Source organism: Trachurus japonicus, chromosome 6, assembly GCF_045865225.1.
Source record: "Trachurus japonicus isolate A0001 chromosome 6, Traja_1.0".
Taxonomy (NCBI): Eukaryota; Metazoa; Chordata; class Actinopteri; order Carangiformes; family Carangidae; genus Trachurus; species Trachurus japonicus.
In genome coordinates, this window is record NC_140912.1 from 21,661,594 (window position 1) to 21,679,803 (window position 18,210).

The 18,210-nt window shown below is 40.8% G+C and overlaps 1 protein-coding gene across 1 annotated transcript; it reads right to left on the minus strand.

Moving 5' to 3' along the window:
- Window positions 1-1,097: 1,097 nt before the first annotated feature.
- On the minus strand, window positions 1,098-5,920 carry LOC146986137 (endonuclease domain-containing 1 protein-like). The gene is made up of 6 exons (XM_085779795.1): window positions 5,714-5,920; window positions 4,496-4,601; window positions 4,321-4,412; window positions 4,120-4,237; window positions 3,825-3,987; window positions 1,098-3,411 (listed from the first exon to the last, which is right to left on the minus strand). The coding sequence occupies exons 2-6, from the start codon at window positions 4,583-4,585 to the stop codon at window positions 2,906-2,908; spliced, it is 969 nt and encodes a 322-aa protein (XP_085635921.1). The 5' UTR covers window positions 4,586-4,601; window positions 5,714-5,920; the 3' UTR covers window positions 1,098-2,905.
- Window positions 5,921-18,210: the final 12,290 nt, after the last annotated feature.

Here is an 18,210-nt window from a genome sequence, read left to right on the forward strand (position 1 = left end):
GAGAGAAATCTCAAAGGATAACAGCTGGAATCTGCACAGATGTGGACATAACTGGGTCAGACAAGGGCTGATGATTTGGGCATATGTTGGGTTTTAGATTTATTTATCTGATTGATTTCTTTATGATAGAAATGAAAGATTGATAATTATATTTTATACGGAATCATACATTTTAGCCTATTTTGAAACATGATCACCTCTTATTTCCTGAATGAACTGTATCTTAGCTTGAAGAAAAAAATAATTCCTCCACCATTTGAAGACTTTTCTGTACAATGTATTAAACATCATGTGATCACATGGACTGAGAAATTTACTCCAAACTAAAAACTGTAGAAAAATAAACTGACAGTGTGATTATTGTAGAAAAAACTCACAGAAATTCAACAGCAGCAGAAACTACAGCCTTATACGTTTATTGTATAGTTGATTCACCAAAAAGTTTTAAGTTTTACATCACAGCACTGTTTCATGGCGGCCAGCAGAGGGAGCTCCTGCCTCAGTCATCAGAGGCGTCATGGTAACGGATGAGTTCACCATCAACATAACAAATGAACTAAACGTAACTTTTGGTGTAATATTAGTAGTATTAATAATAACTGTTGAATCATCAACTATCTGTCGTGACTTGTTTTCAAATAAACCAAAAGGCCACTGATGCATCATGGGTAGGAGGTTTACACAAGGTCCAAACAGTGTCTAGGCATCTTTATTTATTTATTTATTTATTTAGCGCATTTCATACCAAGGCAACTCAATGTGCTTTACATAAAGACATCTATATAGTTTATTTTCCCAACAAAGAAACAAACAACCCACAGACCAAAAGAAGTTATCAATGCTTAACTAATGCCTAATAGTGGATCCAGTCATCAGAGACTTTTCACATCTCTTGTTTTGTTTTGCACATGGAAATAAAACTTTATTCATTAACACAAAAGAGACAGTCCTGATCGAAGCATGGTTACAGGACCCAGACTCATCATCATGATCATCACTGAGAATATGAATAATATTAAACCTGCCAAACTGGACCATCATGCACTTTCTGGGATTAATAAAGTACTTTCAATTCAATGGGAAAAAAATACTCTGTAATCATCATCATCATCTTTTATTGATTTAAATCCTTGGAAAACATACTGCGATTGAGAATACTCATTGGCAAAGCTTCAGAAATACAGAAATCAATACAGTGATAAACAACAGAAAAATAAATTTCTTTGAAGAACACACTAGATTTAACAATTTTGGCAGATGAGCAGATGTTTGCAATGACAGCAAGAATGATCCATATGATAGAAATAACATAAAATGAAAGGTCAACCTGAAATCCTTTACTCCAATAATGTGGAGCTAGAAGCTAATGTAAGGGGGGCGGGCTCATGGATATTGATTGACAACTACAGAACCAATAGCATTGAATTTAATTTAATTCCGTTCATTTGATAGGGACAATGCAGGTTAACATAGTAACACTTCCACTTGTTACAAACAAGTCAATGTGACTGGTGTTCTGCGTAGAGATTATAACTAATGCTAGTTTCCAACTCCTGTCCCCTTAGGCTTTTAGTAAAAGAAAGAAAAGTAGGAAAAAGGACATCAAAATTACATACCATTACAATAAAATGTACAATACATCTAAAATCATCCCAAGCCATGACCCATTAAAAATCCAGCTCTGATTTTGTTCCAGCCAGACTTTAACATTTTTATAAAAAATTCTAATGTCTCAGGTTAGTTTTATTTCGGTCGGTAGTGAGCCCCACATCTGGGAGGCCTTTATAGAGAAGGCTGATTGCCCAAAGGAGGTTTTACGGCAAGAGATTTTACAGTTACCACTTGCTGTACACTTGGTGATCCTATCACTATTTTGTCTGCTAATAAGACTGCACAAACGTCTTGTTCCTAAAAACACTTAAAAACCAATTTAACAGAGGAAAATTTTAGGAAATCATCAAAACTAAGCAAATTATACTGCAGTGATGCTACCTTATTGGTTTCTTGGCCATTATTTTTAAGGTTTGGAGATGCAATTAACTTCATTGTCATCGGAGAGGCCTGACTCCTCACTCCTCACAATACGACATATGAGAAAAAAATCATGGCATGCATATAAAGATGTACTGCTTTGATTGCTATATAATGTCTAATTAGTTTGAAGCAATTTAAGCTGTTTTATTTTTGTTTGTTATTTTTTGATATCTTTTTGACATGTTTGTCAAATTTGAGTCTGGAATCCAGAACTCCACCCAGAAATTTAAAATCCTTAACCATCTCAATTTCCTCTCCCTGCAATGTCATGCAAAACATTTCTGATTGTGGTTTGCTTTTGATGGAGAAGCACATGGAAAGTGTCTTTTTCTTATTTAGGGTGAGCCTGTTATCATAAAGCCAATGACATACCATGCTCAAAAATGAAGATATGAAGAATATCTCAGCTGCCTCACTTGACGTCTTAGCTGACACGTATATGACTGTGTCGTCTGCATAAAGCTGACAACCAGCCCCCGGACAGCTTTCAGGCAGGTTGTTAATGTAAAGACTAAAGAGCAACGGCCCCAGGATTGAGCCTTGAGGAATGCCAATTTTATTTTGTTGGTAATGTAGGTAAGACATCACCCAGGGGATTGTGGGTAGGTGCATCCTGATGAAAACAGTAAAAACGTTTGTGGACTGAGATCATGTTTGAGTTCTAATGCAGCCTAATGCAAGCTCTGTGGTGTGGGAACATAATTTAACAGGAAGAGGAAAGAGAAAGAGATCGTCCATATTAACTTTTTATCGATATTCATGATATTTGATTGAATTTTACTGTTTCCATGAGACATTTTTAATTCAATATTGCTTAATGCGAATAAAAAACGTGTGGATGGAAACATGGTTTATGTGTGGACGTAATTCACTAGAGACTAAATGGATTCAGTTGAATGAATCCGGAAAAAACTGTGGATAGAAGGGACCATACTTGGGTAAACAGAGTTGGGACAACATTTTCACATTTCCCATTACCAATGCTGATTGGTGCAGGGCAGTTTTTAAAAAAAGGCTGATGCATTCTTGATTTGGTTTTGGTAAAGAATTTTTTTAGGCTGTCAAGGGAACACTCCACCACATCGGTATCTATATTCCTCACAGCTGCAGCACCGCTCTTAACCGGGTTACCATTGTTGTCCACACAGCAGTAGGCGTGCCACAAGTAGTCAGGGATGTTGACACGTTTTTTATTATCCTTTTTAATCCAATTATTTTTGGAGGGAATCGCACCGACCTGAACATAGGCTTTTGCACATCGCGCATCTCCCAAAATGTTCTTGAGTTTTTCCTCATAGGCGTTCCAGGACCCACCGTTCAGTCTGATGTTCTGTGGAACGATGTTGGTCAGGGTGAAGGTGGCAGTGCAGCCAGGATCTGTGAACAGTCCATCAGATACAGTAAATTAGACAATAAATTTTGTGGATGTGATGAGTCCTGAGAGTCTACGAGTGCCCAGCGCTCATTGGCTCATTCTGTTTGTTGTGGTTGTTTTCATTGTTATTCATCAGAATGCATTGTGGGTAGCCCTGAGGTCTAAAGAACTCTCTGTCTGTCTCTCCTTCCTCTTAAAACATCTCCAAAGAAGAGGAGACGGAAAACTACACTGAGATGATATTTGGTTCTTTAAATCACAATGTCTTGTTATGAATCAATACTCTAGAATAAAACACAAAGAAGGAAACACGAGACCTTCAATTCGTAATAAGGGTTAAATGCACAAATTTGCAGAAATGTACCGTACACAAACAAACAAACGAACAGTAACATCCAGCTCCAGTCTTCCTTACCTGTATGGTGCTGATTGGGATTAAGGTGACCACGGTTGTAATCCTTTAGACCAACATAGTCCGAATCTGTCGCCTGTTCATCTCCCACAGAGCCTTGATAATTATATTTGTGCCTCAAATCTCCCTCCCACATCATGTTCGCGTCCCAGTTCCGATCTACCAGCTACAAGGTGGAAGATTCACATCAGACAAATCTCAGATTCAGTTTACTGGGGCAATTTTAATCAGTTATACAGTAAATGATTGGTTGATTTTCAGTATTTCACATTTCAAACTGTGTATCTGTGTGACGTACCTTAGGCTCAATAAACCAGTGATCTTGCCGCTGACATGCACCAACATTCCTCTCAAATATATAAGCAGAGTAGAGAGGAATACGGTTGACTGTGTCGTACCGTGTGGCAAAGTAGTAGCTGTTTGTGCAAAAAATTAACTGAGTCACTTTCAAATTTAACTGTAATTCAGATTTGACTGAGTTAAAAGAGTTGTGTCTTACTGGTTTTCATATCTCTGGCAGATGTGGACGTCATCACTGGAGGCCTGTACCTGTGGCTCTGAATTTCTGTAGAAGTACTCCTTACATGTGCTCTTAAAGAAGAAACAGACAATATGAACATTTGAAGTTTACCACTTATCATGTGTTTTTAAACGCTGACAAACAAAATACAAACCTTAAAATTTGTCACAAGTTCTGCGTGCACGGTGAAGATGAGTGGAAGAAGGAAGCACACAGTGAAGCTCTGCATCCTGGATGAAAACATGATCGTTGTTCTGCACCTACAGTATAAAACAGTGTTAAACAAACAGGGTGAGGCTGGTGCTGCAAAGAAAAAACACATCATTGTGGTCAGCAACTTCATGCTCAACTTCCTGTAGCCAGGACAAAAACAATCTAAGAATCAACTGTAAACTTTGTGACATGTAAAATAAAAATGTAATGAACAATAATACTGAAAAACCATAAAGCAACAGTCAGAATAGTAGAATAGCTCGCCCAACATTTCTGACAATAAAAATAACAAAATAACGATAGAGACAAAACGATATATTTATCGAAAATGGAGCCATTAACAAGTGGGTAACATAGATTCATCCACATTAATATGAGACTTTTTTTTGAATAACCAAATAGAAACTCCTCGTTGTCCCTTTAAATACAATAAAAATATAAATAAATAAATATATATAACACGTATACGCACAAGTATAAACTGTTGTGTCTTATGTGTGTGTTTTGTAACCTGAAACAGGTTGATGTGAAAAAGCATTTGAACACTTGAATTTCTGTGGAACAAACCAGTTTTGAGCATTGTGGTGCAAAGCTGTACTAAATACTTAGTAAGTACTAAAAGGCATTTGAATAGTTGAACTGTCTATTTTGGGTCCAAAATCTACAATGCTGACATCTGATCCACACTTCCCTTGGCCGTGAGTTATCAAAGTGCTCCAAGCACACAATGCAGACATTTTCATTGTTTGAGGAGTCGGCATCTTCGGTGTCATCAAGCTTGGGCCTTTTCTTTGCCGCTTTCTTCTTGCTTGTCATTTTCTTGAAGAATCTCTCCTCTGAGCAGCTTGCGGCTCTGCTCCGCCGTTCTAAAAATAGCTTGCACCGACAATTAAAGGTAACAAACCTACTGCTAAAACTATAGGGATTATGACAATGGGCCAATTTGCCAAAATGTTGAACTATCCCTTTCATATAATTGTTTGGATGACTGCTTTTTTCAGCCATTTGTGCAGGTTGCAAAGAGGAGCTCACACTCCTGTACTGCAGTGCTTAATTACTGAGAAAGAGACATTTTTATCTGGTGGGACCTGTTTGTTAGCAGGGAATAAAACCATTTAATGACGATGAGTGCACTGATGTAGGTTCAACTTTAACCTACCTTGTGCTGCAGCTTTGTGCGGGATGCGCTGGCCTCCCTCTCAGTCCAGGATCTCAACTCGATCACGTCGGCGTCACCAGTTATGTTGTGGGGGCAAGAGGTGGATTAAAAGAGCAATCAGTTGGTCGAGACACAGGTGTCAGATGGGGAATCTCTTTATTCACAGCGGCCCTACTAACAACGTAGTCAGAGACATGCCTTTTTATACTAAAGACAGGCTGTGTGTGTTTAGCCTTCATCCTGTTTACCTGACTTCTTGGCAATCTCCCAAAGAAGTCTGGGAAACATTTCTCAATTTTGCTTATCTTGAACTTCGACCATGTTGATTACTCAACACAACAGTGGGGAAAATAAATAATTGATCCCCTGCTGATTTTGTAAAAAAAAAAACACATTGTCTAAAGGTTTTATATTAATTTGCTTTTGTTGGAGTGAATTTGATCCAATACAAACCATGAAGCCTCCACACACCGGTTATGTGCTTCAAATTAGCCCTGTCACCTTATAAAGTACTAATCTCTTAGTATGTTATGCTGATAAAAGACACCTGTCACAGAATCCATCTCTTCCATTTAAACCTCTCCAGCACTATGGGCAAGACCAAAGAGCTGTCAAAGGATGTCAGGGACAAGATGGTAGAATGGACTACAAGATCATCAACAAGAAAGTTGGTGAGACAGAGATCACTGTTGGTGCAATTATTCCAAAGTGGAAGAAATGCACATTAACCATTAATCGCCCACGCTGTGGAGCTCCATGCAAGATCTCACCTCATGGGGTAAAAATAATCATGAGAAAGGTTTGTAATCAGTCCAGAACTACACAGAGGGAGCTTGTTAATGATCTAAAGGCTGCTGGGACGACAGTTACCAAGAAAACAATTGGTAACACACTTCACTGTGGCAGGAATGTGCAGGCCACTCAAGGCCCATGTACAGGCCCATCCGAAGTTTTCAAATTAACATCTGAATGACCCAGACAAGGCTTGGGTATATCCATATAATGTGAGTCTACAGGGCAGCAAATGCAGCCTCTAAATAACACATTATCTGCCGCGAAACTCCTTCATTTCACCAATATTTTGTTATGATACGCTAGTGCTATTCCCCTCTGAGTCCGGGGTTAGCTGTTATCAACATCCGGGGTCTGTAGGTTGACCTACTAACCTCTGACCTGGATGATGTCATCTCTCAACGCCACACGGCGCGGCTTGTTGCTACCGCTAATGCTATGGTTTGTTTCTGCGTGTTTCCGACTTGTCAGCAGCTGGATGAAGTTCAGCTTCCACAGGCTTCCTCTCCTCAACCTGGACTCACTAAAGCTCCGGCTAGTTGAGCTAAAAATGGACCCGAATGCAGAAGCGGACTAATTATTATCAGAATGAGCCGTGCAGCGGCCGGAGATGACATCATCCAGGTCAGAGGTCAGTAGGTCAACCTACAGACCCCGGATGTTGATAACAGCTAACCCCGGACCCAGAGGGGATCATCCCTATGTTCCCCGGGTCCTATGTTCCCCACTTTGTATGGGACAGGGGAACATAGAACCCTTTTTCTAAAAAAAGGTCCTATGTTCCCCGCTTTTCCCCAAAAGGACCTGGGGAACATGCAATTTTTGGTCCCATACCTGGAAGTGGAGTTGTGACTTGACATATTTTTGCCTATTTTTGAGTGAGAAGTTGAGTTGTGACTTTGAGTGAGAAGTGGAATTGCCCCATTGGTTGGGTTTAGGCAATGAAGAAAGGAGGTTAAGTTTAGTAGACCAGGTAGAGGCTGGACAGGCCAGATAGACAGAGTCAAGATAACTAGAGAGAGTCCATCGACCAGCAACAGCGGGGAACATAGGACCCTTTTTTTTTAAAAAAAAAGGTCCTATGTTCCCCGGTACCCAGTGGGAACATAGGTATGCTCCTACTCAGAGAGGAATAGCACTAGCGTATCATAACAAAATATTGGTGAAATGAACAAGTTTTGCTGCAGATAATGTGTTATTTAGAGGCTGCATTCTGCTGCCCTGTAGACTCCATTATACGGATATACGCGGCTCTCGGCTGGAGCTAATTTCGACTTGTAATGACACCAAAGTTATCAGGGTGAGTAAATGATCGTATTTTATGCTAGAAATAAGATCCAGATTGTAAAAAAACGGCAATTACCCTCTCGATCTGAGGATCTGTAAAGAAGAGTGAACCAGAATCACTCCTGATATGTGAACAAACCTGATCAACTACAAGAAACATCTGACCTCAGTAACTTGGTGGAGGAACTCTTGGTGGCAAGCACAACGTTGTGTTTTGCTTATGGATCAAATACTTATTTCCCTCCATCAAATGCAAATTAATTCATAACCATATGATGTGTTTTTTTTCCTGGATTTTCTGTTGATATTTTATCTCAGTCTGTAAAAATAAACCTATGATAAAAATGATAGACCATCCATTTCTTTGTGAGGCCCAAACTTATAAAATCAGTAGGGGATCAAATACTTACTTTCCCCACTGTGTGTGTGTGGGGGGTGTGGTGTACGTAACTTCACTCCCACACACAGAAGTTTTCCTACTTGTTGTTTCAGTACCAGTACGGGTCATGGTTGGTCACTCTCCCACATATTGCCGCCCGAACAGGGACATGAACCCTGGACCCTGTCACTCTCCTACAGTTTCAAAAAATGTGTTTTAACAACTGGGAAAAACTGTAAGCTGGTCTGCTCTTCCTGCCATATATGACCCAGCCTGTCCCCATTTTTCATATATTCCATGTTGTAAACTGTTTTCTTGTCTGTATACAACATCTGTTTGCACGTATTCCCATCCTGGGTGAGGGATCCCTCCTCTGTTGCTCACCCTGAAGTTTCTCCAAATTTTTCCCTGTTTAAAGGAGTTTTTCCTCAGTCGATGTGAGGGTTTAAGGGCAGAGGATGTTGTTACGATGCCATGTAAAGCCCTTTGAGACAAAATGTTTGTAAAAATGAGCTATACAAATAAAATTACCTTGCCTTGCCTTACCTTATGTAGGTAAACACATGGCCATGTGGAAAACTGTATGTAGGAGAAACCTCATGCTCCTTAAAAGAGGATGTCTGAACACAGAGTGCTATGAAAAGGGTTGATATTACCAACCCTATTGTGAGACACTTCAGAGATATAAAACATCTTACTGTACCTTCTTTCCTTCTATACATTTCCTGGGTATTGAAGACCTAATCATAGAAGAGGGAATCTTAATTCTATAAAGAAACAAAGGGAAGTATTCTGGATGTTTGATTAAAAAAGTTTATTTCCTCATGGCATGAATGAAGATTTTTCTATTAATATGTTTTTATAGTCTCCCTCCTTTATTAACAAATGTGTTTGCTATTGTTCCCGATTTCTCTGGACAGAGTGTGTGTATTGCCCTTTCCCCTGCTGTGTTTGATGTATTTCTTTCTGGTTTTATCATTACTCTCCATGTATGACTTTTGAATCCATGTGGATGAATATGACTGACTGTGTGTTGTTGTATTTTTTACCTACTTCTTGATGACCCTAATAAGATAAAGAACCACGAGAAACCCTGTGGAAAATAATATTAACTAAAGACACGACATGCACTCATAAAACAATAACTGAACCAAAACAATATTACATGCAAATTAAGTCCAAATCCTAAAGGAAATAAATTCAAGGGGGTTTCTCCTTCAATTCTGTATTGTATTGATGATGAGAGGAGTAGAATAAAAGCGGTTGGAAGGACTCGGAGGAAGGGCGAAGATCTTCCTGGGCCTCGGGGAACCAGCGGAGGCACTGGGCCGACATGTTGTTCAACCCGCGGCCCGAGGCACAACCTGCTGACGGCCCAGCAGGTGTATGTGTATAGCCTTCATCCTGTTTAGCTGCCTTCTTGGCAATCCTAAATCCACTTATCTTGAACTTCAACCATGTTGGTTACTCAACACTTTGTGTGGGTGTGGTGTACTTCACTCTTTCGCAAAATCCCACATGTTATCCTACTTGGGTTGTTAGGTGTCAGTACGGGTCATGGTCAAGCTCCCACATATTGACGCCCAAACAGGGACATGAACCCTGGACCCTGTCACTCTCCTACATGTGGCAGGATGGTCTCCCTTCTCCCCCCCCCCCCCCCCCCTCCTCCTCCTTGCCTAATCCACACCAGGTGTGGATCATCACGCAGCATTGATTGCGGGGCGGAGTCGCCAGGCTATTGCGCCTCGCTCAGTGTGCTTCCTTGTCTCCCTCGTGGCTGGTGTCCATGTGTGGCACGGTTTTTTGTGTGGCTTGAACCGTGTGGCGGTTGGTGTTGCCGATTTTGCCAGATGTTCTCCACCTACCGGAAATATTAAGTCCTTTTTGTGTTGTTTATGGCGGTATTCCTGCGGTCTCTGGGCATTACACCTGCTTTACATTGTGCCTTGCAGTGGGGCTGTCGGCTGGCTGTGTTGGACCGGAGTTGTCTTGCGCTGTTGGTTCGCTCTCTCCAGGTATGGCGGCTCATTTAATTCAGCTGTTTATTATGACAGGATGGGGTGGTGTAGGATAAAACAGCAACAAAGAATACTTCAGCAGGACTGTAGTTTAAATACCAGTGTTAGAGGCTACGCAATTATAGTTTTTATTTTCATAGTGGACTGTTAAAGTTTCATTCAGGACTTGATGCAACTTTACGGTTGGGAGATTTTTTGTTTTCAGTTTGTTAAATCATAATAGTTTCAAAAACCTTACAGTGAAGTATGTAAATTTACATTACAGAAAGAGATTGCACTTTGACTCATCGTTTTGTAAGTTTGAGCCATGTGTTTTTTAAGGTCTGAAAAACAAAAACAAATTGAGAACTTACTGTAATTATTGTCAGCACTCTTTGTGATGTAGTATGCTTGCTTATCATAGGAAGTCATTAGAAATGACTCTTTAAATTAAGGTAGTAGCCTTGTGAGAACACAATGTTGGAGGAATCACTTTTTTTTCTAATTCATCAAACCACAGTTTTTGCAAGTTCCCACAATTTTTGCAAATCCCTGCGATTTTTGCAAATTCATGAAATTTCATTGCACAAAATTACATAAATATCCGGCATATTCAATCGCATTTTTTAAGAAAACGTGTCGCATAATCAAGGATTTTTGCCTGCAACAATCACAAAAAAACTTTTTCTGGAAGGACTGATTAAGACAAGACATGCACTCATAAAACAATATTACATGCAAATTAAGTCCAAATCAATTAAAGGAAACAAATGCAAGGGGTTACTCCTTCAACTCTGTATTGTATTGATAATAAAGGGAGTAGAATAAAAGCGGTTGGAGGGGCGAAGATCTTTCTGGGCTGTGGCGGCTCGGGGAACCAGCGGAGGCACTGGGCCGACATGTTGTCCAACCCGCGGCGACCCGTGGCCCAGTGGCACAACCTGCTGACGGCCCAGCAGGTCAACTCCACCCTGGCCCTGAAGAAGAAGATCCCCCTCCACAGCAAGATGCCCTTCTGACGGACACGTTGTCCTCTGGCCCAGGATCAGCCCGGTTCTTTGGCCTGAATCCGGTCCGACATGTGGATCAATTCTGGTGCAAACAGAGAGAAATCTCAGAGGATAACAGCTGGAATCTGCCCAGATGTGGACGTACGTGGGTCAGACTTTGGCTGATGATCTGGGAACATGTTGGGTTTTAGATTTATTCATCTTATTGAATACTTAATGACAGAAATCAAAGATTAATGATTATATTTTACTACCGAATCATAAGGTTTACTTTGAAACATGAGCACTTCTTCTGTCCTGAACTGTATCGCACCTCAAAGAAATATTTAATCCCTCCACCTTTTTGAAGACTTTTCTGGTACAATGTGTAGGGACCTAAAAAAATAGAAACAGGTAAATAATCCACAGGTATATTTACTGAGAGGTCAGTTGCTATGATAGTACTTTATTTCTATGAAAATTGTGAAAGTTGTTTACACTGTTTTATACTTTGTTTATACTGTGAACATTTATTTCACTTTTATTTTGTATGGCAGTAAACCTGAGTAAATCAGATGACTTTGGGGGGTGGGACTTGAGTGGTACGTACAGCTCTCCTGAGAGTGACGCAGAGGGAGAGCAGTGTGTGAAACCGGTCGGTAAAAGGACAGAGAAAAGAAAAGAACGTTTATCTACTGAAACAGTGCTAAAGTGTAGACTCTGCTACTGTTAACTGCCGACGTCTCTTACGAACGCTATCGTACTGTAGATAAGAGTGAGTAAATAGACAGTGTCGTTCTTGCACGGAGAAGACGGAAGTTAGCTGGAGGGATAGCTGCTACAGTGCTGGCTAGCACTGCTCGTCGTCAGGACAAGTTTCGCTGCGGGGTCTACGTCGCTGAACGGACATCATCTCTCCCCTGGAGGAGTCAGCTGGACTACCGCGGGTTCCTGCTGCCTCGCCTGTTTCCCCACGGATCGTTCCGGACGGCCGCGTTGGTGGCGGGAGTAGCCGGACTTGTACTACTCAATTGTTGCTTCACACGTGCACCAACTTATGGGCCCCAACGTGTAAAATCCAAGCGCTTGGTTAATTTTGGGACACTTTGAGGGTTTAAAGGTAAACTGAAAGAAACTGTGGTTTCAAGAGTAACCTGTGACTGAGCACACACACATTCCCGAGCCATCAGGCTGCACAACTCCTTGAGTGGGAGGAAGAGGCGGGAGGGGGAGTAGTAGGAGTAGCAGCAGTCAAGCGGGTGTGGGGGGAATCTAAAGGCAGAAGTGCTGGAACACTTATGTCCTCCTTGTTTCTGTTTCTGCTGTTGTGTGTGGTTTTTGTCTTTGTCCTCAATCCAGTTTAACCTCCAGTTATTAGTTATTGTTATTATTTATTTTTAGATATTTATCATCTGTTTTTATCGGATGTGTGTGTGACTGATTCTTCTGTGAGCAGTTGACCACACCTGAATTTCCTTCGGGATTAATAAAGTAAATCTATCTATCTATCTATCTATCTATCTATCTATCTATCTATCTATCTATCTATCTATCTATCTATCTATATACACGCTCGAGATTCACGCATACATACACTGGATCCAAGTGAAATACTTAATGGTGGTGACATCTCAAGATTAGATGATCTTGATTAGATTATTTATTCAGTCGTCCTGAAGATTTCCATTATCATTTATACTTTCCTGGAAAATCCAGTCTAGATCATAGTTTGTGAATCTAGTAGTCACATATTTTGGAGGCACCGCGCTATTGTTCACTGTTCTTATTTTCATTCCAGGTAGTATAGACATTTTCTGGTAAATCGGATAGTTAGCCAGCTCACCATCAACAGCTACGAACCTAAGATCTCCTTAACTAAAAAAAACTTTAGTAGCCCAGTGCCCTCCTAGGTTCAGGAAGGGGGTTACAAATGTATTAAACATCATGTGATCACATCGACTGTACGTTTCCAGCTCTCAGGTTCTCAGTAAACCTCAGGATGTTTCGGAGAAAGGATGAAATCCTGGAGATCCTTGAAAATATTCCACTATGTCATAACAATGAGAAATTTACCACAAAAAAATAAACTGACAGTGTAATTATTGTAGAAAAAAAATCACAGAAATTCAACAGCAGCAGAAACTACAGCCTTACCGTGCGTTCACACCAAACGCGATGGAAGCGATGCCATCGCCCGTAACGCGAGCATCGCGCCGCTTGACATATTTGTCACATTTTTCACCATCGCTTCATCGCTTCATCGCGCTATGATGCAACCCACCTCCCGCTATTTTCTTTCTCTCCTCAACCATGGCTGAGAAATAATAATAAATATAAATACATATGAAATATTCACAAGGAGGAAGCTGTAGGTCCTCTGACCCTCTGCAGGCATTATCTTTTTTTATTACGACCGCGGTAAAAGTACGACGTCGTGTCATAAAGCTCCGGGAAACGGCCATGGATGTATATTATTGATCTGAGGAAAACACACACAGCCCCTGGGTTGTTTTTTTTTTTTTTTTACACAGCCACAGGTTCTCTGGAGGAGGGTCTGGTGAGCGAGTACAGCCACAGTGATCTTCTCCACCATGTTTTGAAATGTGTGTCTGCAGCTGTGCCGGTGACGTGGTTGAATATCAACACTGATTGGATGTCGCGGCACAGCGTCACGCGATGTCGCTTGAAAAGTTCAAATTTTTCAACTTCAAGCGATGGACGCGATGATGCGATGGCCGCGATGGACGCGTCATCGCTTCATCGCGTCGCTCGTATCGCCCGAAACGCGCCGCCCGACGCGCCATCGCGTGTCATCGCGCCATTTACATTGACTTTTAATGGAAAGTTGTGGCGTTCATCGCGTCCATCGCGTTTGGTGTGAACGCACGGTTACAAGTTTATTGTATAGTTGATTCACCTCTTGTAAAAAGTTGTAAGTTTTACATCACAGCACTGTTTCCTGGCGGCCAGCAGAGGGAGCTCCTGCCTCAGTCATCAGAGGCGTCATGGTAACGGATGAGTTCACCATCAACATAACAAATGAGCTAAACGTAACTTTTGGTGTAATATTAGTAGTATTAGTAATAATACATCAACTGTCTGTCGTGACTTGTTTTCAAATAAACCAAAAGGCCACTGATGCATCATGGGTAGGAGGTTTACACAAGGTCCAAACAGTGTTGTTGCTTATACTCTAGGCCAGCCTTTCTCAAAGTGGGTGCCGCGGCACACTGGGGTGCCCCGTGACTGTGTCAGGGGTGCCGCCAAAAAATTACGTATTCTGATATTTAATTTAAAAAAAAAAAAAATCTGACATTTCATATATGACATATATGAATATATTTGAATACATAAATACATTCTTTCTTACATATGAATGGATTAATAAAATTGTAAAGTCATTTTAGATAAATAAATATATAAAATGAACCATAAAAATCTGTCTCACGTAACGTGACGTCCCCACCGGTGTCAGCGTGATAGCGCAGCACACAGCACAGTGTTTTATAATTTAACCGCGAAAATACATTTCACAAAGAGCAAGGAACAAGCATCATGGATCGTTTTTTAAAAAGAAAAGCCCCACAAGAACCAGACATGATTGACTGTGAAATGGAGCCTCAGCCTACTACTTCATGCGAGCCTTCGTCCACCAGCTCTGAGTCTGCACCAAAGGTCGCAAAGGTTGATAAGAGAACATACAACGACAATTACCTCAAACTTGGCTTCATCAGTACTGGGGATGAAGCATGCCCTCTCCTTTTGTGGCTAATATGTGGGATGAAACTGTCAAACCAAGGGATGGTTCCGAGCAAACTTAAAAGACACCTGACCACTAATCATCCATCACTTGCTGACAAGGATGCTGAATATTTTGTTCGAATGAAAAGTCAACACAGCCGTCAAGAACAAATGATGATTAAATCTGCAAAAGTCTCGGAGAAGGCACTGGAAGCTAGCTACCTCGTAGCTGAAATAGTAGCTAAAACAAAGACGCCCCACACTATTGCAGAGACTGTAATTATGCCAGCATGTACAGCAATAGTAAACAAAATGGTCCCGCTGTCGGATTGTAGCCTACAATAGGGAGGCGAATCAATGACATGTCTGTGGATATTGAAGATGCCGTTTTGGGGAAAATCAAGACAAGTGGACATTTTTCTTTACAACTTGATGAGTCAACAGACGTGAGTGGGCACGCTCAGCTCTTGGCAAATGTTCGGTTTGTGGATGGGGACCGTATTAGAGAGAATTTTTTATTTTGCAAACCGCTGCCAAACAAAACGACAGGAGAAGAAATTTGTTGTGTGACAACTGAGTATCTTGAAAAGGGAGGATTGAGTTGGAAGAACTGTATTAGTATCTGTACGGATGGTGCGGCTGCTATGACGGGCTGTGCCAAAGGTTTCATTAGCAGGGCCAAACAGCAAAACCCTGACATCCGCACAACCCACTGCTTCCTTCACAGAGAGGCACTTGCTGCAAAGACGCTCCCAAAAGAACTTTCGGACGTACTTGACAGAGCAGTGGACATTGTTAATTTCATAAAAGCGCGCCCGTTAAAGAGCCGCCAACCCACGGCCCGAGGCACAACCTGCTGACGGCCCAGCAGGTCAACTCCACCCTAGCCCTTCTGACGGACACGTTTAGATTTATTCATCTGATTGATTTCTTGAGATGAAAGATAGATAATTATATTTTATACTGAATCATAACATTTACTGAAACATAACCACTTCTTCTGTCCTAACCTGAATGAACTGTATTGTACCTTAAAGAAATATTGTGTAAGTGTCCAGCTCTCAGGTTTTCAATAAACCTCAGGATGTTTCTGAGGAAAGATAAAATCCTGGAGATCCTTGAAAATATTCCACTAACTCATAAAAATTAGAAATTTACCCGAAACTAAAAATAAACTGACAGCGTGATTAGTGTAGAAAAATAGAATCACAGAGATTCAACAGCAGCAGAAACTACAGCCTTACAAGTTTATTGTATAGTTGATTCACCTCTTGTAAAAAGTTTCTGTCCTGAATGAACTGTATCGCACCTCAAAGAAATATTTAATCCCGTCAAGGCTTTTCTGTACAATGTATTAAATATCATGTGATCACATGGACTGTAAGTGTCCAGCTCTCAGGTTCTCAATAAACCTCCAGATGTTTCAGAGGAAAGAAGAAATCATGGAGATCCTTGAAAATATTCATAAAAATTAAACTAAAAACTGTAGAAAAATAAACTGACAGCGTGATTAGTGTAGAAAAAAAATCACAGAAATTCAACAGCAGCAGAAACTACAGCCTTACAAGTTTATTGTATAGTTGATTCACCTCTTGTAAAGTTTTACATCACAGCACTGTTTCATGGCGGCCAGCAGAGGGAGCTCCTGCCTCAGTCATCAGACGCGTCATGGTAACGGATTAGGTCAACATCAACATAACAAATGAACTAAACGTAACTTTTGGTGTAATAGTAGTAGTATTAGTAATAATACATCAACTGTCTGTCGTGACTTGTTTTAATATAAAAGTAGGAGGTTTACACAGGGTCTAAAGTGTTGTTGCTTATACTCCATATTTATATCATTTATTTTCCAAACAAAGAAACAAACAACCCACACACCCACCCAGGTGCATGATGGTCAATCTGATTGGACAGTGAATATAAACTCATGTTCGCTGCTGAGGAGCCTTTGAGCAAAGCAAAGACACGTGTGATGACTCGTCTCTCCCCTGACAGATGAAGGTTTAATCAAGCTGAGCTCAACAGGCGTCTCCTCCTCCTCCTCCTCGGTCAGAGTCAGAGACAAAGTCTGGCCTTAATTCAACACCCAGCAGGAGCATCTTCACTCTTTACAATCTCTGCACATCTGGATTTGAGCAGTTATGTCCTGCTGCTGTTTTCCTCATTTGCTCTAATGCCACATGTTTATGTTAATGAGGTGAGTGACAATAACTGAGTCAGACTTTTTTTTCAAAAAATTAGAAAGTCTCTGTTCTGACTTCCACCTCCACTCATACCGGCCCAGACCTCCACCAGCTCCTCCACTTCCTGTCTTCAAGACCACCACCACACCACCAGTGGTCCAGACCTCCAGGACGTGTTGACCCAAAACAATCTTTTGGATCCAGTCGTCAAAGACTTTTCACATCTCTTGTTTTGTTTAGCACATGGAAATAAAACTTTATTCATTAAAGGGATAGTTCAACATGTTGGCAAATTGGCCCATTGCCATAATCCCTATAGTCATAGCAGTACAGTAGGTGTGTTACCTTTAATTGTCGGTGTAAGCTATTTTTAGAATGGCGGAGCAGAGCAGCAGGCTGTTTAGCACTATGCTATGGAGGCTGAGGGAATTTCTTGGTTTCCTTCATCAAACTCATCAAATACACAATCCAACAACTCCTAAACGCAGCTGTGGACAAGTTGTGAGCTGCACATTCACCACGCTATGAGATAATAACGGAACGTTACGAGACAGAGTTGTTTTAGAGGTAAATTCATGCAAAACAGCTGATGCGCGTTGCGTTCAGGGACAGTTTTTCAGCAAGCAGACTCTTATTTACCCTGTATTTACCTCGAAAACGGCTCCATTTTGTAATGTTCCATTATTATCTCATAGTGTGGTGATTGTGCAGGTCACAACTTGTCCACGAAAGTGTTTTGGAGTTTTGGGATTTTGTATTTGATGAGTTTGATGAGGGAAACCAAGAAATTCCTTTAGCCTCCATACAGTAGCATAGCCCTGAGCAGCCTGCTGCTCCGCTCCACCGTTCTAAAAATAGCTTACACTGACAATTAAAGGTAACGAACATACTACTATGACTATAGGGATTATGGCAATGGGCCAATTTGCCAAAATGTTGAACTATCCCTTTAACACAATGAGACAGCCCTGACTGAAGCATAGGTACAGAACACAGATCACTGATAACATGAATAATGTTAAAGCTGCCAAACTGGACCATCATGTACATGGAAAAAATACTCAAAAAATAATAATAATAATCATCATCATCATCTTTTATTGATTTGAATCCTTGGAAAACA